This window comes from Ruditapes philippinarum, unplaced genomic scaffold (assembly GCF_026571515.1).
Source record: "Ruditapes philippinarum isolate M1 unplaced genomic scaffold, ASM2657151v2 ctg6880_1_1_1_1, whole genome shotgun sequence".
In the NCBI taxonomy this organism is placed as follows: Eukaryota; Metazoa; Mollusca; class Bivalvia; order Venerida; family Veneridae; genus Ruditapes; species Ruditapes philippinarum.
In genome coordinates, this window is record NW_026854518.1 from 92,437 (window position 1) to 116,591 (window position 24,155).

Genomic DNA, 24,155 nt, shown 5'->3' on the forward strand with positions numbered 1-24,155 from the left:
GGGAATGTTCAGTGGAGTCCCTTTAAAGTCCTTGGGAGTGTTCAGTGGAGTCCCTTTAAAGTCCTTGGGAGTGTTCAGTGGAGTACCTTTAAAGTCCTTGGTGTATCCCAACCTCATTGAACATACTAATTCAATTTTAAATGCATACTAGAAACAGGACTTACATTCTTCAAGTATTGTGCACAGGAGATAATGTCAATAAATTAAAGGGAGATAACTTTTTTTATCCTACTTAATAAAGGGAGGTAATTATATCAATTTGAACTACATGTATAGCACCATTTTTTCTTTTTCAAATTTTCATTTCATTTCTATGTCAAATGTTATTGCCATCATTATATATCAATTTTTACAAAAACTCTGCTATTTTCTGAAATAGAACATCTATATATAAAGGAATGTCATGATGTCCCGGCATTGGTTGGGTTTAGTTTTACATTGCACCAGCATAGGATGGGTTTTATATAGCAACTGTCCAGCTTTACTGGTGAAGGAAGACCTTAGGTGCCCTTCCATGCATAATATTTCAAGCCGAAACTGGGACCTGAGTAGAACCAACAATGTTCTGTAAGCTAAAATACTAAATAGCTTGCTCACATGAAAGGTTCCAAAGTTCCTGATGGGATTCAAACCCACAGTGGTGAGGGGCAAGTTATTTGAAGTCAACAGCGGTAACCTCTCAGCCATAGATACTCATTCATCAGTTCTAGAATAATGTTATAGTTATAATAATGTGGTAAGAGTTAACTATCATGAGTGGCTTCAAAAAATTTGTTTTCTTTAAACCTGATTAAAAAACATCCTTAATAGGAAACTACAGGACAAGTTAGGTGAAGATCTATAGTCATTGTTGTTTAGTTGTTTTTTCTGGTCAGACTAGAGTGGTTATCAGTGGGTCAGTCAGAAATGGCATATAAACAATTTTTTATATTCCTCAGGACTACATGAAAAACAAGACCTGTCAGTAAGTGAGTGGACTCGACTATTCTCAGCACCAGTAGTAAACCATGAGTCTAGATAATGTGGAAATTTCTAAGTTCTAAAAGGGTCATACTTCTGTCCAAATCTATGTTAGAGTTAAGTCCCTTGGACAGTGACCTGCTATTATGATTTCAAATAAGTGTGTGAAGTTTCAATCTGTTCCAGATAGCCAAAATGTACACACACAAAAACTTATCCAAAGTGAAACGTTGTCAATGCCAGCTTTCCCTATTCTTTGAACACTGTGGAGCTTATAAAGAAAAACAACAATTTTCTGTACATAGTAAGACAATCTTTTATTACTCCATTAACAAATACCATAATTTTCAAAACATGTTGTTATATACCTTTACATTCATAGAATAAAAGAATATACCTGTATTTTGCAAATAAGTTAAGAAGCAAATTCTAAACGCAGAATAAATTAAAGGACAAAACTAAAACATCAAATAATATAGTAAAGAAGTAAAGTAAATAAGAGAAAAAATTATACTAATAAATATTCTGAGACGCTACGTATCGTAAATTTGAAACTTGGCAAACGTGGGCTTTTCCGCCAGGTACAAGCAAACTTTCACTTTACAACTATAGCTTTTACCCTGTACCACCATTCACAACAGTGATTTGACGCAATGTGCTTTTTAACAAGTTTTAACTTAACAAGTTTGTTCCTACTCGTGAAATATATGGGAAAATCCATATTTGCCAAGTTCTTAAGTATCTCTATTCTTCAAATGATGTATGTTATGATTAAAAGTAGTATGAGTTTTTCGCAGCTAATTTTACTTTATTTTTTTTTCTTGGGGGTTGGGGGTCGAAACAACTTCAAATCTAAGAAGGTTAACTAATCTATTGCGAACAAAAGTGCTCAATGAAAAGTTTGTTTGTACTGAAGGATTAGCCTGCAAAAAAACCCATTTGCAGAGTAACCAGTAACAACAATAAATTATTAGCTGATGACAATCCATTTCATCAACATAATCATGACTACTTAACTATAATTATAATGTTAATTTGATTATTAAATAAATTAAAGATTAAATAGGAAGACACATAAATGGATGCACAAAATTCTAATGCACTGAAATCATAATGCACAAAACCTTTTGTTTGAGTGATAAAAACAGGAACGATATACATGAACATGTACTTTTGATTTACTCACTCTGTATCATGAGTAAAACAATTATTCACTTATCCCATGTTATAATCTAAAGAAACCAAAACAACAAAATAGAATTTAGGCATTGTATTTGACAACTTTCAATCTAATGCACTGAAATGTAATGCACAAAATCTTTGTTTGAGTGATAAATATTGAAACAATATACATGAATACATGTATGTACTTTTGATATATATTCTCACAATGAAAATACGAAATATTGTCATTTAATTGAGACTCATTCACGGGTCGAGACATACATGTGTCTTAGTTTTTAACCAAGTCCCTTCAAATTCAACCTACCGAAGTTCTACAGTATTACGAAAACGTGACACTTGAACAAGCTACAAAATGTGTAAGTGTCTTCTCCCAGCCTTATGTTGGGTAATTCTTCAAGGCCATAAATGGAGCACAATTTAAATACATGTAGTTTTGGTTCTTTCCCTCTCGCCCTAACCCCACCACTAAAATATACCCTTCCAAATTTATTTCATCCTAAATTCCAAAAATAAAACATGAAAAGTAAATTATAGGTAAATGCTTACTTAACAAAACTGGGACTACAACACACTCAGGGCAAAGTCAGGAGAAAATCCAACTCAAATATTCTATTTTACCCTAATTGAACAGAAAAGCCAGAGTTCTAAGTTGCCAAGATTTTTAATGGAGAAAACTGTCAATATCTTAATCAATTTTATTGGAAAGTGACACACACTTGGCCAAAATAGGTCTTAATGATTCTTTTCTCCAGATACTGCAAAATCATTGACATTATCATTCTCGGGGCCTCATTTTCATGGTTTTCATGATTGATCCATGAATAAGTCAATCCAAGAATTAAAGATGCAACAAAAATTTTATTACGTCTGCTGTTAGATTATTTTGCTTCATATTTCTTACATTTTACCCTTCTGAAAAAATACACAGTCCACAAATTTAAGAACCAACGAAAATATTTATCCCTCGTAAAAAAAAAATTCTGATTTTATAGTTTATAAACTTTCTACATTTGTATTTTCATAGGTGAATCAGTATCCAAAAATTTAAACAAAAAACATAATATATATTTAATGCACTTTTAACATACATTATTTATGGTATAAAACACTATTTACATATATAGCTTAAAGGCCCATTAAGCCCCTGAAATGCAATAGTTTTTATTTCTGTTTTGTATCCTGTTACAGTTTTCAAAAAGCTACTTAAGTGCTATTTAGATAAAAATCTTTTGCTCTTTGGAAAGTGGTATAACTACAGTCATTTAGCATTTTGTATGGAAGTCAAAATACTACTTTGTTTACATTTTTACCACATTTACGACACATTACTGTACTTTCGCAATATGTTCTTTAGTAATTTAACATGCTCAAAATCCATTATTAATACATAATTAAACACATATTTAAACTATAAAAATTATTATAAAATTATTGATTTCAGACACATAATGTGCCTTTAACATAACATATCAATAAAACACCATACATTTGAACAAATTATGCCCCATATGTTACAAGTTGTTTTTTGTTTTTTTCGCAAATTTATCAACAATTCTTTACAAATTGAATCAATCAATGATATGTGAAGAATTTAAAAGAAGCCTTCTGATTGGTCCGTCTGAAAACAAATCTTCAAAGTGACCAATCAGCATCCTGCTTAGTGATAACCTAAACAATGACTTAATGTAGCATGATTTTTTCTATAAAAAAAACAGCGACTGCAAAAAAATCTAATATTTAATTGATAATTAATTTTACTAACAGCTCAAATAATAAAATATTTAATTTTAGAGTAATTGATTAATATACAAAGCTCCAATTAAATAGTTTTAAATTTTTTAAAACAAGAGCAATAGGCAGTGAATGAAACTAAGAAGTGGTACAAGAAAAATTACGATAAATATATTTCTAAGTTATATTTTTATAACTTGTAAATATATATGAGCCGCGTCACTACAAAACCAACATAGTGGGTTTGAGACCAGCATGGATCCAGACTAGTCTGCGCATCCGCGCAGTCTGATCAGGATCCATGCTGTTTGCTATCAGTTTCTCAACTTGTAATAGAGTTGGTAAGCGAACAGCATGGATCCTGATCAGACTGTGCAGATGCGCAGGCTGTTCCAATCCATGCTGGTCGCAAACACACTATGTTGGTTTTGTCGTGACACGGCTCATATATATTTTTTAAGCATAATTATTGTGAAACCAAGTTCTTGAAAATTATATCAATCACTTCCAAGTCATCTTTCTCAAACCTACCACTGCATGTTAGTTTGATTGTTTTTTTTGTTTTACGTCATATCAACGTCATATCGCGGCATTCCAGCTTTACTGGTGCAGGAAGACCTCAGGTGCCCTTCCGTGCATTATTTCAGGCACGAACAGGCACCCGAGTAGAACCACCGACGTTCTGTAAGCTAGCTGGATAGCTTCCTCACATGAAAGAATCCAAAGTCCCTGTCCGGATTCGAACCCACAGCGGTGAGGGGCAAGTGGTTTGAAGTCAACGACTTTAACCACTCAGCCACGGACGCCCCCACTGCATGTTAACATGTAGGTACAAATGTATTAAGACACATGGTCTCTCCCCAAGTAGCAATTCAAACAAGAGCCATCCATTTGACACCACACACGGCTATTCTAATTTTTTTCTAGTTTAAAATCCCTAAAAACATTACATGGACTGTTCCAAATTAAAGATGGAGTTACATAATTTTAACCAAAATATACACCCAAAATTGACAATGGACAGTTCCAAAAGTGTAAGTAAGTCTCATCCATTAGGGAAAACAAAAGGGTTAAAGGAACTCCACTGAGGTCTAAAAGCCTAAAAACATAAAATTTCAATTTCTTCCACATGTCAATTACGGGACTTAGAATAGAAAGATATGCATATTTTAAAGATATATGTAATTCTGAAATATACTTGAAAAAATCACTTGTTTATGCTATTCTTATCCCGATTTGAGTGAAAAGCATTGCAACTCTTTTCAATTTTCGGTCATTTCTTATAATTAGAATAATAATTCTGTGGAGACGGAGTGAGTGAATGATTTGAAATTTTGCACAAAAATATTGGTTCGACCTACATTAAATGGAACATTAATTTCAAAAATATATTAGATAGATGTACCTGTCCTGTGATGTCAAAAAACGTCAGTGGAGTCCCTTTAAGAATTATATCAGGATACATGTGTACAAATTTTGCCTTGTATACCATTGAAGGATTAACAGTTTTTATTTTACATGAACATAAATATACCAGTAACATATATATATAATATTATACTATATTTTCATACATAACATTTTAACAAAGTAATAACGTATACCTACTGTACATATTATAAACATACATTTAAAGCAGCATGCATCCAGATTGACGTGATCTTTATGATAATTTAATCATAGTTTTAAAGCAACACTCTCACACACCTGGGACATAAGGTAACTGGACAAGCAACTGGAGAATACAGCAACACGTATCTTTTTCATCAAACCAGGTGTGCGCTGAACCATGTTGTCATGTTTATTACATACCCGTGCCGCTTTTGAAAACCAGTATGGTATTGCTTGGCCATGCATATCTTTTGACCTGACGTTATTTGCATTATACAAACATAGCGTAAAGACGCACTAAATGTTAGCGTCACACTTTAAACCCGTCAATGAAAAAATGATTTCACTAATTGCTGTTAACAGTTTTATTTTGGATATGTGATAAACAGAATATTATATCCTTGTACAGGCTCACATAATATAGTTTTATTCAACTTGTTCAATAAATTCAGTATTAAACTTACACTCATTCATTATCCTCTATTTATTGAACTTGTTGAATAAAAAAATATTATGATCGCCAGAGGCTTGCAAAATATTATTTTATTCAACTTGTTCAATAAATTCAGTATTGAACCTACACTTATTCAATATCCTCTATATATATACAGCTGTTATATATGTATAAACATCTGTTTTAAATGTTGTACAACATCTGTTAGATCACTGGTATGTTATTGAAACAGAAAAGTTTTACTACAATGAGTATTTTCTAATTGCAAACAAATAGATGCATTTCACATAGCAGTTATTACCTCCCCTGGCTGCCATTTTGTGGGTCCATACAAGTATATCTGATAATCATATATCATATGTTTAAGATAAGATAAAAATCTCTCATAATTCTATAGTCCTGATGAAAACTGAAATAAAACTTTTACATATTGGTGCTATAATAATATCTGACTATTCATTTAAATCATCATTATATAGAAAATTTTTGGCAGGGGAGGATGTTACTATAGATGTATCTCAGGGGCTTTTTATCACAGGTTGGGAAAGCAGCCCTGCCCTTAGTTTTGTGGAAAAAATACTAGGTATATTTGCAAAAGGGGAAGAAAAAAACTTGATGTAAATTCAATTTTGGGGGAAAACTGCATGATTTTAAAGAATTTTTCTTTGAGGAAGCAGCCCTATAACGGCCACTGCTATAGAAAGAAAAACAAACCCTGTATCTGCATTGTATATGATGATTGTTTGTTTGGATATTAGTTTTTCATGCATTATTTCAGGCACAAGCAGGCACCTGAGTAGTTCTAGCCACCTTCTGTTAGCTAGCCGAGATAGCTTCCTCAAATGAAAGAATCCGAAGTCCCAGATGGAGTTCGAACCCACAGGAGAGAAGGGCAAGCCAAAAACCGTAATCACTCTGCCATTGAGGTGAAGTTGAAGGCCACCCTTGCTGATATCACAACTGTGTAACATATGAGTAAGTTGAATAAATTATATTCAAGTAAACACAGCTACCAGTAGGATAGGGGGCTAGCATTGGCACAACTAACTTGCACATTACCTGAAATGTATTCAAACCAGCAAAAACCACCAAAACCAGCAAAATCTGATTATAATGGTGTAGAGTTATTGTGATAAAAATAGCTAACTGAACTGGCTGCATGGCACCTGTGGTTAACATGTCCTACCAGCAATCCAAGGATTGCTACCAACAAGTTCATACCACAGCAGAGGCAAGCCACTTGTTTCCTTAAGCAATAAAACTTTACCCTCATTGCTCAATAATGCTTGCTTTCAAAAACTGTTGAACAAAGTCCAAGAGTGTCGCTTAACATGTTTTTTTTTCTCTTCAAATTTCCACTAGAAAATTCCCAATCAAAATAAAAAAAAAGTTTTCAACAAAAAAAAAAATAAATAAATAAAATCGACAAAAATCTGGAAGCGTGCTGCTTTTAAACAATTACAGAATAGAGAACAAAGGTATTACATTTACATTAAATGAGAATGTACCAAGCCCTCTGCCTGGGCCTTCCTTACTGTCCTTCCGAGTATCACAGAAAAAAGTTGTTTTTGTCACGTGTTTTTTTTTTAAATGTAACACTACAGCTGTAAATTTATGCAAAGCACTCCGCACAACTATACATATTTCTGCTGTTAAAGCCATGAGGACAGCTTTTAAATTTTATGCTATAAAAGCCATGTTGACGGTAGCTGTGAATTTTTTTATGCTGAGCACGTCCGTAAAGTTATGCTGAATATACACATGTCAACTGTGCTGCTATTAAATCTATGCTGAGCTTTCGTTCTGCGGAGATGATGACGACGGACTGTCTCCCGACGATTGATTTTTATCGCCCGATTTTTCCTCGTCTTCGTCTAATGATGGCCAACTTGTTTGCGGTTCACTGGCTTTACTTAACCGCTCGTTCAAGGCTTTTATGGCCAAGTTTCTGTAAAAGAAAAAAAAACACCTCAAATTATTAAGATTAAAGGCCCATTATGCCCCGAAAATGCTGTTAATTTTTATTCCTCAAAAAAACATTTTATTTTTGATATCTTGCAACAGTTTCCAAAAAGTCACTCATTGGCCATATAGATGAACTATCTTTTTCCTCTGTTACGCTTTGGAAATTGATAAAAATATATTATTATGGAAGACAAAAATACTACTTTGTTTACATTTTGCTACCCTTATGACACATTACTTCACGATCAGAACATCGTTTTTCAGTTGTTAAAAAACTCTAACATGCTCTAATCATTAATTAATCCTCTATCATTAAAACATTATTGAACACATATTTGACCTTTCTATTACAGAACTGAAAAATTATTGATTTCTCAGGTATAAAGGGAAAATTCCTATATCTGGCAAATCAAATTGAAAAATTAACAAAGTAAAATAAATCTAATAAATAATGTTCAAGTGAAAGAGGAATATTAAACATCAGAAATACAACATCCTTACAATAATAATGTTTTCTTGTTATTATATGGTTAAATTTAGCATTTTTGATGCTGACATCCCTAAAATCATTAATGAACTGGTCCAAAACTCAAAGCAGGGCAAGCCCATTACATACATTTAGGGTTATTATACACATTGAAACAGTGCTGTCATTGATTCAGTGCAAAATCAACGATATATCAATTATCGGATGACAAATATCAATGATACACTGATATATCTATAATTACCTATAATTACTTGTCAGTCATTCATTTTCATACCTGTTTAAATGACTTCAGTTAAAAACATGTTCTGTACAGTGTCTTGTTGCATTAATTTTTTTTCAAGACGATTTTTTTTTTGTCATCATTGCTGTGAAATATTTCCACTATATAAAAACGGCATAATGTCACAAATAGATAACTCCTTGTGTAGTTGTTTGGGTGAATTTTCATAATTTCTAGACATTTAATCAATAAGTCAATATCATTGATTTTTTTAAATGTCTATTGATTATTGATTGACAGACAAATATCAACTATACATTGATATTGTTTATATTGATAACAGTACTTTTAAAATTCACCTAGAAATAACTTAGATACCAAAAAAGAGGTCAAAGTATGCGAACACAATCCTTAATTATGCTAACTACAAAGTATGATAGTCATGAAGTAGGAATATGGTACAACTGTCATTCATTGCATAAAATATTGATTACATGAATTTAATATTTTTTACTTTTCTTAAAATCTTCATATTTCTCCATTAGATTGTCTTGATATATTTTTTGCTCATCTGGAGGCATGCTGCTTTAAAGTAGCCTTCAGCTTTTCTAAAGGTTAAATATATATGTTATTTTTAGAAAAATCATTTCATATAATTGTCAACTCAAAAGAATCAATATGGAAAATGAAATTTGCAGACGATAAAATACACAAACAAATCTACTGGTTCGGCTTTCTGTATTTAAATAAATAAAGTGTTTTAGACACAACCACAGTGTAAGAAATTCGGATTTGAATCCACTAGACTGGTTGGACTACCAGATTGGAATATTCACTAGCCCAAAAGACATTTCACTAGCACGATTCATTTGTTCAAAACAGTTGTTTATATATTGCAAGATAAAATTACTAAAATACTTAGTTTGAAACAACACAAAATTGTTTTTTCAACAGAAAATGAAAGCTGAAGGCTGCTTTAATTGGTGAAGCTTAAATTGACATGTCCCCCAAGTATAAATGATGAGTGAAAAGGTAAAAGCTGTCCAATTAGCTCAAAAGGTTAGGTAGAGCGTTGGACTGTGTATCATGCGACCCAGGTTCGATTCCCAGACAGTGCAGGTAACTTTCGTTGTGACTATAATGAAATCTTTTCTGTGGTCATTCACACTGTACCTCTGCTCTTGTATGTACAGAGTACAGAATTTTCAGTTCCATGCGAAAGTGGCAACTATTACTGGTAAATTGCTTGACAGCCTGCCCAGGAATGATGTGGTGACTGAACTGTGCTCTGGTAAATTCAATGTGGCTTACTGCCGTGATTCGGAGTGAAAACTACAAACACCTCCACCAAAGAAAAACAACTTCAATCTAAAATTTTACTGTAAAAATAATCAACCGTGAATAGCAATGACTATCAAAAAGGTCATCTGACTTACTTTCTCCTCTCAGCGTCCTGGGGATCTGTACCAGGCAGAGTTATTGTAATTGTTGTCGGGGAACTGACATCATAATGTCGCTGGGGTTTCTTGCAGATCTTTAATTTGACAAATATAGAGAACACAGAGTTTGACAACACTGCAACAACTGGCTGCATCTGGCTGGGGAAAAAGCTGAAAAAGATTTAATAAATATACACATACAGTTTATGCATTTATACATTAGTCTACATAAAATATAAACACTTTTAAACACTGATTAAAAATAATCCCAACAGCAGCCCTAACAAAAAATGTTAACAACTCCTGTGAAAAATTGAACTGTAATGAAAAGAATGACAGGTTATAATTTAAGCCTACAAAGGTTTGTTTGTTTTTTTGACTTAACCAACACAATTTAGATCATATGGCACTGAAACAGGAAGATGATTTTGGCTAACCTTGGGTGTTACTGTTACAAACAATCTCACCTGCTAGTGCTTAGATATGTATAGAGTTAGACTCTAGTCAACTCTGTTAGAGGCAACAACTTTCAGTAACAAATTTAAGTTAAAAAGGTGCATAATTCCTAAAATTATTGATTTCAAGAAAATGTCTAACAACTTGCAGCTGTGCCTTGTCATTATATTTAAGTATTCCAAGTTTCAAATTTGATAAGCGATTTTGATAAAAATTGTAAGTTTAAAAGGGGGCATAACTCTAAAAATATTTACACTTCACAAAAATGACCTTTGTCTAATAACTGTGCCCTGTGTGCCATTGTGACAAACAAAGCACAACATACAAGTATACAAAGTTTCATGTTAATGCTTTTATAATAATGTTTGAGTAATGGGCTACATTTTGCTTTTTTGTACTTTTGACGACACAGTTTTAAAAGCTGAACTTTTGTTCGTAAGAGACAAGCTCAAAACTGATTGAGAATAATGCCAACAACTTCAGCAATACATATATATATGTAACACCGTAAAATGTCTCACCTGGCGAAGCTGAAATTGTCTGCCATATCACCTCTATTGCCATTAGTGTGCTTTTGATAGAACCTTAGGTAAATCCAACTGATGACAACACCCCATGTGAACATAAAAGGGTATGGCCCGTCCAAAGCACCCAGTAGCCTCAACGTGATCACCACCGTTACCAGAATCAATGGAATGTGTGTATTTCGCAGTTTGCCAAATGGGGAGGCTATCAGAACATGGTCTGGCATTACCTGCTTTACAGCGACTGAGAATCCCGCAATATATCCTGCAAGGCCGTGAATATACGTTTCAAACAAGTACTCCTCATTTTTAGTCGCTAAATATATCACTAGATAGGTAAATGAAGTTACTATGGCAACGCAAAAATTTGTAATCAAAAAGAAAATTAACATGTCCATTGCACCCCATAATGGTTCCAGTAGTTTGCCACATAAAATCACCACTAACACGTCTGCTAAAACGTCCCAAAAATGGAATTCTATGAAGCTGTGGGTCAAATATGTCCAAATCCAGAAATTAGGGGGCAGGACGTACCCTGGTGTAACCGTAATGTAAGGCGTTCCACCGGGAATGAACGAAAGAAAGTAGCCAAAACAAACGAGAACTGCAATTGTCTTTACAACAAGACTGCTGTTTCCAAATGCTGCTGAAACATTTTGTTTAAAAACTGGTATATTTCGCTGAAACATGGAGGCTGCCATGTTGGTTGTTTTGACGTCATGCGGTGCCTGCGAAATTCACACGTCGTGTTTATTGCTACTTAGTTTTGGTTGAACAACCCACATTCATTTTCACCATTTCTATCTAATAATTCTAGCACATTTAAGCATGTTACAAACAACATTGAACATAGATGTTTCCCCCTTTTATCTTTTAAATAATTATGAAAGCAATCATAGAAGTTGTATCGCTCATTTTAAAGAAAGAAAGAAAAACATATAAAAAGCAACGTTATTTAAGATTTTTTTTTTTATTTTAGCGATACAAAGTAGTACAATTCACTGTACTGTATTTAATTTTAAATTCAAAGAAAACTTTAGAAAAAATAATTAAGACATGAAGGTACATGGCGATTACTGTAAAGTTCATAAATTGATTGAAATAAGGCCACTTTTTAATTGATAGGATATTAATAAAAATTAAGAGGGAGAGAAATAAAGAAGAGAAAAAAAAGATTTTTTTACTAGATCCAGGTGAAACAATATATCATGATTATGTAATTGTTTTAGGCTTATAGATAATAAAAGCTTGCCAATGGTACTAATTTCAATATTTTTACCCTTTTTTCTTTTTATAAAACAAACAAACAACAACATAAAACAAACAAAACAAAATTATTCTGGTAATATTTCTCAATATTTTCACGTATAGAATTCCACTCCTCCATACTTCCGGAATTACTTGTCCTTAACTTTTTTCACATCTTCGTTTGGGCTTGCTTTATTAACTTTATTATTTCATTATCATTCTGTTTAAATGGAGAAGGCTGGATGACAAAAACATTTGAAGTATTTCAATTAGGACGCTGGCCAAGGATGTATCATAATTGTATATTTAGTGGTGCCCGGCCTTTAGAAGCGGATGCGATGCATTTTAACTCAAGTATCTCTAGCTATATTGATCTTCTTTTGATTCTACTGTCACGATTCCGTGCAGTTAAAAATAAAATGCACGTGCCCAACTATTAACAATTTCCGGGAATATACATCGGGCGTTTCCGGAGATACGCATCGTGAGTTTCCGGAGTTACAGGATGAAGAACACCCCCTCTCCCAATTGTCTGATACATGTATACAGATGTTTATTAGTTTGACCTTTCATACACCAGGATCTTACATCTATAACTAATAATTGATTTGTTATAACTGTACTTTAAGAGGATGAAAATGGTCATGTAAGTAATCATATTTGATTTTAATATTTTTTTAGTCTTTTTTAAAGAAATTTTGAATTTTAACTTGTCACGTCTGTATTTAAGGATATTTATACAAATCGTACGTTGAATCATCCTTTTAGACATAATTTTAACAATACTTGAAAATATTAAAACAAAAAAAAAACAACTTAAACTGGAGTTAAACATGTAAAATATCATATAATTTCATTTTCTCTATGTTTAAATTTAAGAAATAAAAATTTTCTATCATTTCCTAAAACTGATTTGCTTTATTTGTACAAAATAAAATAAAGATAGGCTAGTGGAAAGTCTGGGAAGACATAAGAATCTTTTAATCTTCCAGGAAGGGTCAATATGAGTTTTATGTTGTTTTGTTGTTGTTGTTATTGTTGTATTAAAGGCAAATTATGCTTCATAAATCCATATTTATTTAATTCTTTTAGAAATATTAAGCATGTGTTTAATTACGTTTTAATAAAGGGTTTAAAGCTTGTTATTTGTTTGGCAGCTAAAGAAAGTAGCGCTGGATGTATAGTAATGTGAAGTAAATGTAGCATAATATAAACAAAGTTGTATTTTGACTTCCATACAACACACTTATTCACTATGATTGTACCAATTGCCAATGAAGCAAAAGAAGCAATGATAGTTCATCTATAAGGCAATGAGTGTTTTTTGGAAACTATGACAAGATACCAACAATCTGAAGATTATGTGAATAAAAAAAATAGTAACATTGTTTGAGACATCATGGACCTTTAAATGATTTTTGTTTGGGTTTTGCGGGAAATGGGACAATAAATAACTGCAAACCTACATATCGTCACCTTAGTGCAGTAACTGAATAAGTTCTTATATTTTTAATAGGAATTAATCAGTTATTGCACTAACGTAACGAATGACGATATGTAAAAAGGTAAAAAATAATACTATCGTTACACCTCGGCGGAATTTGCATTCATCTGAAATAATCGACTAACAGATATTTTTTCGTCTGTAAATTTCTCCGTTAGTAATTTTCTCCGTCTGTAAATTTCTCCGTCTGTATTTTTCTCCGTCTGTAAATTTCCCCGTCTGTAATTTTCTCTGTCTGTAATTTTCTCTGTCTGTAATAATTTCCGTCTGTAAATGTCTCTGTCTGTAATTTTCCCGGTCTGTAATTTTCTCTGTCTAAAATGTTCTCAGTCTGTAATTTTCTCAGTCTGTAATTGTCTCCGTCTGTAATTTTCTCCGTCTGTAATTGTCTCCATCTGTAATTTTCTCCGTCTGTAAATTTCTCCGTCTGAATTTTCACAGTCTGTAATTTTCTCAGTCTCCGCCAGTAATTCAGTAATTGTCTCCGTCTGTAAATTTGTCAGTCTGTTAATTTCTCCGCCTTTTTTTTCTCAAATCAGTTATTTTACCCGCCTGTAATCTTCTCCATCAGTTATCTTCTCTGTCTGTAATTGTCTCCGTCTGTAATTAATTGTCTCCATCTGCAATACCCTCCCCATTCTCCATCTGTAATTTTCTCAGCCTGTAATTTTTTCTCTGGATGTAATTGTCTCCGTCTGTAATTGTCTTCGTCTGAAATTTTCTCAGTCTGTAAATTTCTCCGTTTATATAATTTTCAGGTTCAGATGTATCTTTATGCTTTTGTTAGTGGCAGAAACCCTGTCGCTACAACATGCTAATTTGGTGAGAGAATGGAACATGTTCAAACAAAAGTACAACCGAACATATTCTTCCGATATAGAGGAAACGTACAGGTTAGTATGAAATCAATCTAGAAATAGTGATCTCCCCTTAATTCTTCGTCACTGTACTGATAAAGGGAAGTAACCGCTGTGAGGAATTTGGTATGAATACATATGCAGGTTATGTTGAAAGCTTGACTTTAAAGGGCCTCCACTTAGATGTTTGTGACATTACGGGGCTGGAAATAATTTTTCGAGACTCATCTTTCATTTAATGTAGGCCTATACCATAATTTGTGTGCAAATTACAAAACATTTGCTCACTCCGTTTTTATTTTCAAAATAGTTTTTCTCTTTGTGAACTATGACCAAATATTGAAAAGCGTTCACTCAAATCGGGCTAAGAGTAACACAAAATACGATTTTCCTTTTCAATGTGATTTCATTATACATTATCAGTTTTTGCATACCCCTCTATGTGTCATAGCTGATCTATATAAGAAATGAAAACAAAATGGTTCAGGATTTTGGACCCAGGTGGGGTTCCTTTAAATTTGTCAATTATATTTTGTTATAGAACTATTAACTTCTTAATTTTTTGCACTTAAAAGCTTGCAATTTTATTTGCTTTATTCATGAAAAGTCCATGTAAAATAAATTATATTTTAATGTACGTACATTAATTAAAAGAAATGAATATCAACATTAACAGATGGTTTCTAAAGTCGTTAAACTTGAAATAGGCCATAATTGGTCTCTAAGGTTTTGCAATTAAATTTAACAATTGTCTTCTATTGTCCAAGAAGACCAGTCCTTATTCAGGGTTGTTTATGTATTTAGACCATGTTGCCAGTAAGCACTTCCACGAAAATTGATTCTCTAAGTCAAGTTTTGCTAGATCGTTTTTGATTGCCCACTTTTGATCTAAGTATAGATGAAAACAAGCATTGATGGAAACGTGTTTTTTTTTTTCGTGCATCGCTTACATAAGATTAATATCAGTGCTTCCCGATTTATTCAATAATTATTACCATTTAAAAAAAATCAATATTTTTAGATATGGAGTATTTACAGACAACATCCGGGCGATTCATTTACACAATATGGCTGCCGACAAGGGACACCACTCTTTCTGGTTGGCAATAAACCATTTTGCTGACCTGGTAAATGCTTTAATATCTTTAATAACATCAACGGCAGTGATGACAAAAATAATCACGTAAATGTCAGTGAATTATGCAGTTTGAAAATGTGCATATAAAAACAGTACCCCTCATTATATTTCAATACTTATATTAAATAAATGGCTTGAAATTATAAGATCATTTCGCAGGTTTATAAACAGTCTTATATTGTACACGTTGAAGTATTTTATTCAAACACATAAACAAAACAGCAATAAGGAAAAGCAGTCATGTTGGTGCAAATGTTTTGGTTGGTTTCAGACAGACAAAGAGTACGAGTCGAAGATGATAGGCCTTTAACTGATTTTTCACTCTATATTTTTTCAAGCAATAAAATATAAAGGAATAAATGTAACAAAATTTCGCATTAATTAGGTACTTGATTTGTTTGTTTTCGACGTGCTGTTGGCGTACATTGTGACGTCAGTTAAACATCTTTGTCTGTACAGCTTCGGATAGATTAAGGACAGACCTGCCCACAAACTGTAACATATCTGGGGCGTTGCCGAAAGAAATCGACTGGAGAGCTAAAAATTGCATCACACCAGTCAAGAACCAGGTCTGGTTACAATTTGTAATGTTATGTTTTACTATTATTGTTTATTTTTATTTGCTTTTCATTTGGCTGGATTTTACGTCGCACCGACAACATGAAGGTCATTTAGCGACTTTCCAGCTTTAATGGAGGAGCAAGATTTCAGGGACCCCTCCGTGCATTATTTCAGGCCTGAGCGGCCAACTGCATTTGAAAGTAAAACCATGTACTGAGGTTACGTAAGTTAGCTTGACAGTTTCCCCTTCGTGGCTGATTTGTGCACTGTCATATTTTCGCACCACGAGGCGCCGGACAAAAATACGACAAAGTTTATATTTTGCCGTTATTTCGCTCCGAGGATCGCAAGGCGAAAGCACAATAATACGACAAAGTCACCATTTTGTTGTAAATTCGTGCTTTTGCCTTTCGCTTTGCAGGACGCCAGGCGAAATCCTTGTGTCTTTCACTGCTTTGATGTAAGTGTCCTCAATTGATCTCAACAGCTTATTATTGTATCTCTAACTGATATTTGCTTTTGGAATTTCACAATTTATTTTTTGTTTGTTTTGTTTGATAATAACAGGGTGGTTGTGGAAGCTGTTATGCATTTTCAAGCACAGGTTCGCTAGAAGCCCACCATTGTATAAAAACTGGAGACTTAGTATCCTTGTCTGAACAAAATATCATAGACTGTACAGATAACTCCAAGTATTGTAAGTATTTCTTGTTGATCAGTTCATAAGTAATTGATGATAGTTGTTTATTTAAAACCATAAAGTGATCCTCAGAAAATGAATTTTACACGACCGAATTTCATTTGATGTTTTTTCTTGTTGACAAATTATATAAAAATATATTCTCAGTACACATGTATATTTAGCTCCATGGTACACGCGACAATTTATCTCATCAATTCTATATGTACTGTATATGGACTGTGTACCGTTCAATCCGACGATGTTGTAAATTTATCGTAAATGTGTTTTGGAGACTGTTACATTTATAACATAGAAGGGAAATTATTTAGTAATGTTCAACCATAAACAAAGATGGCATCATTCTTAAATTAAATTTCTTTTTTTTTTTCAAATCAAGCACCAATATTATTATGATTTTTCATGCATTAACATCAGTAAGTCTGAATGCTTCTGCAGATGTTATTGAACGAGAAAAGTGCATAGCATGACGACGATGATGGGTTTTCGTGATAGTTTCGATTGGATAATATCCGAGATTTATACCTACCATGATTTTAAACGATTTGTTATCGCAATTTGCGATAATGTCTATTAAAATATTAGGGAAACACGTACTCTATTAAAATAAAAAAATAAAATAGTTACATTTTTAAATTGAAACTGAAGTTGATTTGTATATTCAAACTTACATTATAAAAAGTAACTTATTAATAGCAATCCGTCATTCATTTCAAATATGTCGAGCAAGATTTACACAGTAATTGATGAATCAGATTTTTTTGTTGAATTTTGAATTCAGTAAACAAAGGCTGCAAAGGGGGACTGATGGACCATGCTTTTAGATATATCATCGATAATAGTGGAATTGATACTGAGAAATCGTATCCATATCGGGAACAGGTATGATGCGCATGCGCAAATTTACCTCACATATTTTCAACCCTTACCACATTAAAATATTTTAAATAGGCTTGTCCATTTTCAATCAGTACATGACCATTTATCATTTTTTCAGAAAATTTTCAAAATAAGTACCGTTTGAATAGCAATGGAGAATGATCAGACGGTGTCGTATGGGAATCGCAAGTAACATGATATATGCAAGTTCCGTTTCCGTTTCCGGAATATTTTAGGGTTTTTAATATGCTAGTACAAACAGACTCCAGAACGACACACATATCTCTACGTACGCATGTAGGCATATTGGAACTTTGGAAGTAATAAAAATATAAAATACAGATTTAAATACTCATATAAAATACTCATTCTACCCAAGAACTATAGGGCAAAAAATACCCTATCATACAACCATATTCCTCAAAGATTTGTAAGTATCCCCCCCCCTCCACCCTGCACCCAGCTTAAAATCGGCATTTCAATTTGAGTCCGGAAACACTAGACAATTTAAGAACAAGAACACGCAATATGTGTTTTTATGTGTGTGTTTTTTACTCTCCTAAATAATACACAATTTGTGGCTTTCCTAAATTTAAATTATTTAACAAAATTTTGAATCACCTTATAACTTGTATTAAGGTAACGGTTTGTGACAAATCTTGCAGTTCTCTGCACTTTTAAAGCCATATATGTGATCAATACAGACCTTGCTAATATGTAGGCTCAGGTTTAATATTGAATGGATTGAATAGCTGAATTAAGAAAATTTTCTGTAATGAATGACGTCACGTCAAAATATACGAGTATATGTTGTCTTGAGCCGCAAAAGCGGTATGAATACATTTTGTATTTGAAAAGCATGTATAGAAAGCTACACTGGAATCACTTGAAAAGTTCGGCTATAAATTATAATCATGATATCATTATTTTCATATTTTTGATATCAAGGTTGGTAGGTGTAAATTCAGCAAGTCAACAATTGGGGCCACTGTACGATCGTATCAAGATATACTTCCACGAGGGGACGAATGTCAACTGAAGGTGAGTTTGTCTTCTTGTGCATTCTTTTTACTCGGCTTTCTCCTGCGTGATAATAGATAAGAAGAAAACTGAGTTGGAGCTATTCGATCTTTTTTTCCGTAAATTCTAGATTTTAGTATAAATTCTTTTTAAGGGTTGCCGCATCTTAACCACAAAATTTTACTCATGGTTAATCGGCCCTTTCCGTCAAAACCCGGTTATTACGAGTATTCTTTTGATGAATAATGATCGAGAGTTACACATTTTTTGTCTAATTACATGTGAAGTAAAGATAAATATTTGACACTATATTTTGTAAAATAGTATGAAATTAACTCGAAAGCGTAATTGCAAGAGACTCTCAATGAATTAGCAATGGTCCTTTTTTAACGGTCTTACATGTCTTAAATGCTATCAATTTATTTCTCAAAAACTTGTTTTATTTTTTGAAATCTTGTTACAGTTTCTAAAAATATACTTATTTGCAATGTACATGAACAATCATTTGCATCTTTAGTTTGTTTTGCATCTTTAGATTTTTAACACGTGAAGAAAGTAGCACTGAACGTGCAGCAACGTGTCCTAAAGGTAGCAAAATGTACACGAAGTGGTATTTTGCTTTCCATACAAAATACTAATCTACTATAATTATACCAATTACCAACATGAGAAAATCAGCAAAAGTTTATATGACACATTTTTTGAATACTGTGACAAGATACAAATTTGAAATATAAAAAAGAGTATTTTTTTTATGAAAATGATAGCATTTCTGAGACATTGTAATATCATTTTTTTCTCTCAAATCTTGCTATCTTGTTACAGTTTCCAAAAACATACTCATTTTTTATATACATGATTTATCTTTTGTGTGTTTAGTTCTTTTGGCAATTGGTATAATTGTGAATAAGTATTTTGTATGGAAGTCCAAATTCTATTTTGTTTACATTTTGCTACCTCTACGACACATAACTGCATGTTCAGCGCTACTTTTTCAGTTGTAAATCATTTAACATGATCTTAATCCATTATTAAAATATTATTAAACACATTTTTGACATTTCAAAATTATTTGAAAAATATGGATTTCTGAGGCATAATGCGCCTTTAACAATATACCTTATTTTCTAAGATAGCGGTCGGAAGTGTTGGACCGGTGTCCGTGGGCGTAGACGCCAGCGGGCTTCTATTCAAGCTATATTCCCACGGAGTATTTGACAATAGTTGGTGCAGCTCAACTAGGTTAAACCATGGCATGTTGATAGTTGGATACGGTTCAGATAGTGATGGAAACGATTATTGGTTGATAAAGAACAGGTAGGATAAGATATGTTTTCGCAGCAGCATTTATAGATCATGTATGTTGTAATCAAGGTTGTTACCATGTGTGCGTTTGGGTTCTTTACCCTCGCCGCCGGAAAGAGACCATATGGGCAGGCAATATTACGACACTTAAGTGAAATTTTATATATGTATATGATTATGCAAAACAATTTTCAAACATCGAAGAATATGTAAAATATGTACTGCAAGTATTTGTGCACATCATATGTAATCATTAAAATATATGCATTCATTTTTTTATTGACTTAGACTTTATAAAAAATAAATTTCTAATTACCACCATTTATTAACATGAAATGTAAATTCGGTAATATCTTTACAAATAATGCTTTTTTTGGAACTTACAATATTGATAAATCTTCATTTGAGCATTATATTTATGATATAAAACCATAGAAAATTGAGTTACAGGGTCTTTAAACGCTTTTCACTTTATGGCTATTTTGCATAAGTAAAATAATGTGTAGGATTATATTTGTTCCTACAGAAATAGGTTTAAGAAACGTATTTTCACAATAAACATGATTATTCTGGCAAAAAAAAGATTGAGTAAATAATAAAATGTGTACACAAGTTGATGGTTCAGGCGTTCATAAAATGGTTTATAAATCTAGAAAACATATTTTAAGTTCAGTAGAGTCTCCTTAACATTTTCGCATAATATTAAAAAGAACTCCACTGAGGTTATATGGCATTGGGTCACTAGAAATAAGTTGGGTTTTTTCACGATTTTTGGGTCTATTTGATGTAAATATCAATCCGCTCCATTTATTTCAGATCATTTGCGCACTCTGTTTTTTTCTAGTGTAATAATTTAAAAACGATTTAAACTCAGATCTGGTCAAAAATAAAACAAATCACCGTCATCAATCTAATTAGTATATTCCAGATATTCTATCCTTAATATATGTCTGTACACATTGGAAATATTTTCCGTTATAGTGACCTTGTTATTTTTTTTGTAAGAATTTCAAACTTTTATGTTTTTAGCTTTTGGATCACATTGAATTAAGTCCTTTGGTTTAAACTATTTATTCGATATGTATAATGTTTACACTTTGCAAGAAGAACAATATGTACACAATACATTTCTAAGACATGAAAGCTTATGCATTAGTCCTTTAAACATTGGATAATCATTCCTACCTATATTTTGTAACTGTAACTTTTATAATGCCTCTATTCTACAGTTGGAGTACATACTGGGGAATGAATGGATACATGAAGATGATTCGGAACAAGAACAACAGATGTGGCATTGCAACTCTCGCAAGTTATCCTATTGTTTAGCAGAATAAAAAAAAACGTGGCAGCTTCTGTGGCCTATGTTCTGATATAACATTCTGATATTTAATTGATAAACAAATACATGTATTATGTTTTTAAAACATCCTTTTAAAAATTATTTGTCCTTTATTTTAGTGATTAACAGGAATTTGTCAATTAATTGTCTTTTTGTCGCTGTTTTGAAGTATTTAGTATTAAATCAACGGTTGATGATATGTTTTCAGTATTCTTTTGTCATTTGACCTATTATGTAACTTACATCACGTGATATTAGCGATCTACGCGGGACAGAAAACCAAGTCCAGGCAACGTTTTTAATTTGTTCTAGTGAATAAAATATATTGATTGGTTTCCAAAAACAACATTCAATGTATATAGAAACGTATTTAATTGAGCGACCTATACACTTTATCTCAAAAATATAATTGGAATCAAAAAATAAATAAAATTAAGCTTAGACCGTTTTTTGTCCCTCGCAGATCGCAAAAAAGTCACGTGGTATGAGCACAATGTTAACAGAAAATTGTAAAATGCGACAGAGATTCTGTTGGTTCTACATTGATTGGCAAATGAAACTTTTTTTAAACATTAATATTAAAGTTTTGACAATGTCCAAAGAAACAAACATATTAACCAAAAATAAAAGAAATGAAATATCCTTTATCCTATTGTAATAAGAGACTACCAAAGACAAAAACCGAGGCGGAATTAACTTAATCCGTAAAAACGCCTAATGCATGTGTGACAACTATATTAAAAATATACACTTCTCTTAAGCAATATGTTGCCTGGCAAAATGTTGTAAAAACAACATGCCTCCAGAATTGTGCTAGATTTTATGAAAATTTTGAAATATGTGAAGTGATCAAAGAAAGTAATTCACAAAATTGTGCCTCGGTAATAATTAGGGGATTAAGTATATTTATCAATATAATACCACATGGCTTCCTATAATTTTAAACATCACGCAAATAAACTTTCAATCCTTCTTTTTTAACATTAATTAATTAAGATAACACTATTTCTTTCGTCCGCAGAACATTAAAAAACGAACCACTATAAATTCATTAATTTTGATTTATACTCTTAGATGTGGAGATAATAGAACATTTAGACTGGAAACTTTTTTATTTGTTGGAATATTTTATTATTAGTTAGAGTTCTTACAGTTGGCACCATGAAATCGACCGATTCTGCAGAAAGCTTGTTACAAACAAAGAATACAGTCTGCATACATAATTTATAAATGTATATACATGCATTAATTCCCAAAAAGGTCTTTGTATAAACTATTCAATTCATACCAGACATAACAAGAAAAAAGTATACATATATCTGTAATCATACATTATCAGTATACATTCTGTCATAAAATAATAACATCAAACGTTTCTTTGCAATGTTAATCCCACTTTATCGTTTTATCATAATATTATCACTATATTGATTACGGGGCTAATACACATACGACGTTTAACCGATTATTGATATGAAGACACTTTTGTTAAAAAAACAGATAAGTTGTAAAATTGTAAAATTTACTGTAAGGCATTTTCCTGAGTTGTTTCTTCATTAACGCAATATCATTATTGCATTTGTTATGGAATCTTCTGACAAAAGAGTTAAGGAAGCGTTTGGCATAAGAGATACCGAAGTGTTTAACCAAAGAGTATGAAAGAGTCTGATAAAAGTGATAGGAAAGCGTCTGACAAAACGGATACCGAAGCGTCTGACCAAAGAGATGACGAAACGTCTGTTAACAGAGATCAAGATGTGTCTGACAAAAAAGATACGGAAGCAAATGACATAAGCCATACAGAAGCGTCTGACAAAAACGACACGAAAGCTTCTAATATTGGTCATAAGGGACCGACTGAAAACTTGGATACCGAAGCGTCTGACCAAAGAGATGAGAAAGTGTTTGATAAAAAAGATAAGAAAGTGTCTGACAAAAATGATACGGAAACGGATGACATAAGACATACAGAAGCGTCTGACAATAAAAAAAGACACGGTAACGTCTGGCCAAAGAGATGAGAAAGCGTCAGATAAAACGGATGCCAAAGCTTCTGACAAAAGAAATGAGAAAGCATCTGATGATAGAGAGAAAGAAACGTCCGAGAAAAAAGTTACGGAAGCGTTCGACACAGCTGATAAGGTAATGTCTGTTAAAATATGTAAGTTAGCGTCTGACAAAGGAGCTACGAAAGAGGAAGTAGAAACAGTACATAGTAAAGGAAAAACTTATTGTAAACCCTGCCAAATTGAATTCAAAGAAATATCAGTAAATGGTACATGTCAAGAATGTGAGGAATATATGTGTTCAGATTGTTTTAGCTGCCATCGTAAAGCTAAACAATGTAGAAGTCATATATTCATTGAGGGTACATCTCCCAAATTGATAAGAAACATTCTGGAAAATCCAGAGAAATGCAGACAGCATAACAACGAGGGGATAAAATTCTACTGCTGGGAACATAACGCCGTTGCATGTTGTGATTTTATCATTCTTGGGCATAAGAACTGTGTGACAGAATATATTACAGAATTGTCCAAAAACATTGCACAAAGCGATGAAATGT

At 32.6% G+C, this 24,155-nt stretch overlaps 3 protein-coding genes across 3 annotated transcripts; 2 read left to right on the forward strand and 1 right to left on the reverse strand.

Annotated features, from left to right (window-relative positions):
• Positions 1-1,788: 1,788 nt before the first annotated feature.
• Positions 1,789-11,779, reverse strand: LOC132740339 (transmembrane protein 115-like). The gene is made up of 3 exons (XM_060728218.1): positions 11,033-11,779; positions 10,053-10,226; positions 1,789-7,889 (listed from the first exon to the last, which is right to left on the reverse strand). The coding sequence occupies exons 1-3, from the start codon at positions 11,734-11,736 to the stop codon at positions 7,727-7,729; spliced, it is 1,041 nt and encodes a 346-aa protein (XP_060584201.1). The 5' UTR covers positions 11,737-11,779; the 3' UTR covers positions 1,789-7,726.
• Positions 11,780-12,773: 994 nt separating this feature from the next.
• On the forward strand, positions 12,774-16,107 carry LOC132740340 (crustapain-like). Its single transcript, XM_060728219.1, has 4 exons — positions 12,774-12,929; positions 14,546-14,680; positions 15,666-15,771; positions 16,054-16,107. Exons 1-4 carry the CDS (start codon positions 12,916-12,918, stop codon positions 16,090-16,092), a joined length of 294 nt encoding a protein of 97 aa, XP_060584202.1. The 5' UTR covers positions 12,774-12,915; the 3' UTR covers positions 16,093-16,107.
• Positions 16,108-16,234: 127 nt separating this feature from the next.
• Positions 16,235-21,786, forward strand: LOC132740342 (cathepsin L-like; the record flags this gene model as incomplete). Its single annotated transcript, XM_060728222.1, has 6 exons — positions 16,235-16,351; positions 16,911-17,040; positions 17,825-17,925; positions 18,871-18,963; positions 20,075-20,259; positions 21,477-21,786. Coding segments are annotated over 6 exons (726 nt in total), but the record flags the coding sequence as incomplete, so codon positions are not given.
• Positions 21,787-24,155: the final 2,369 nt, after the last annotated feature.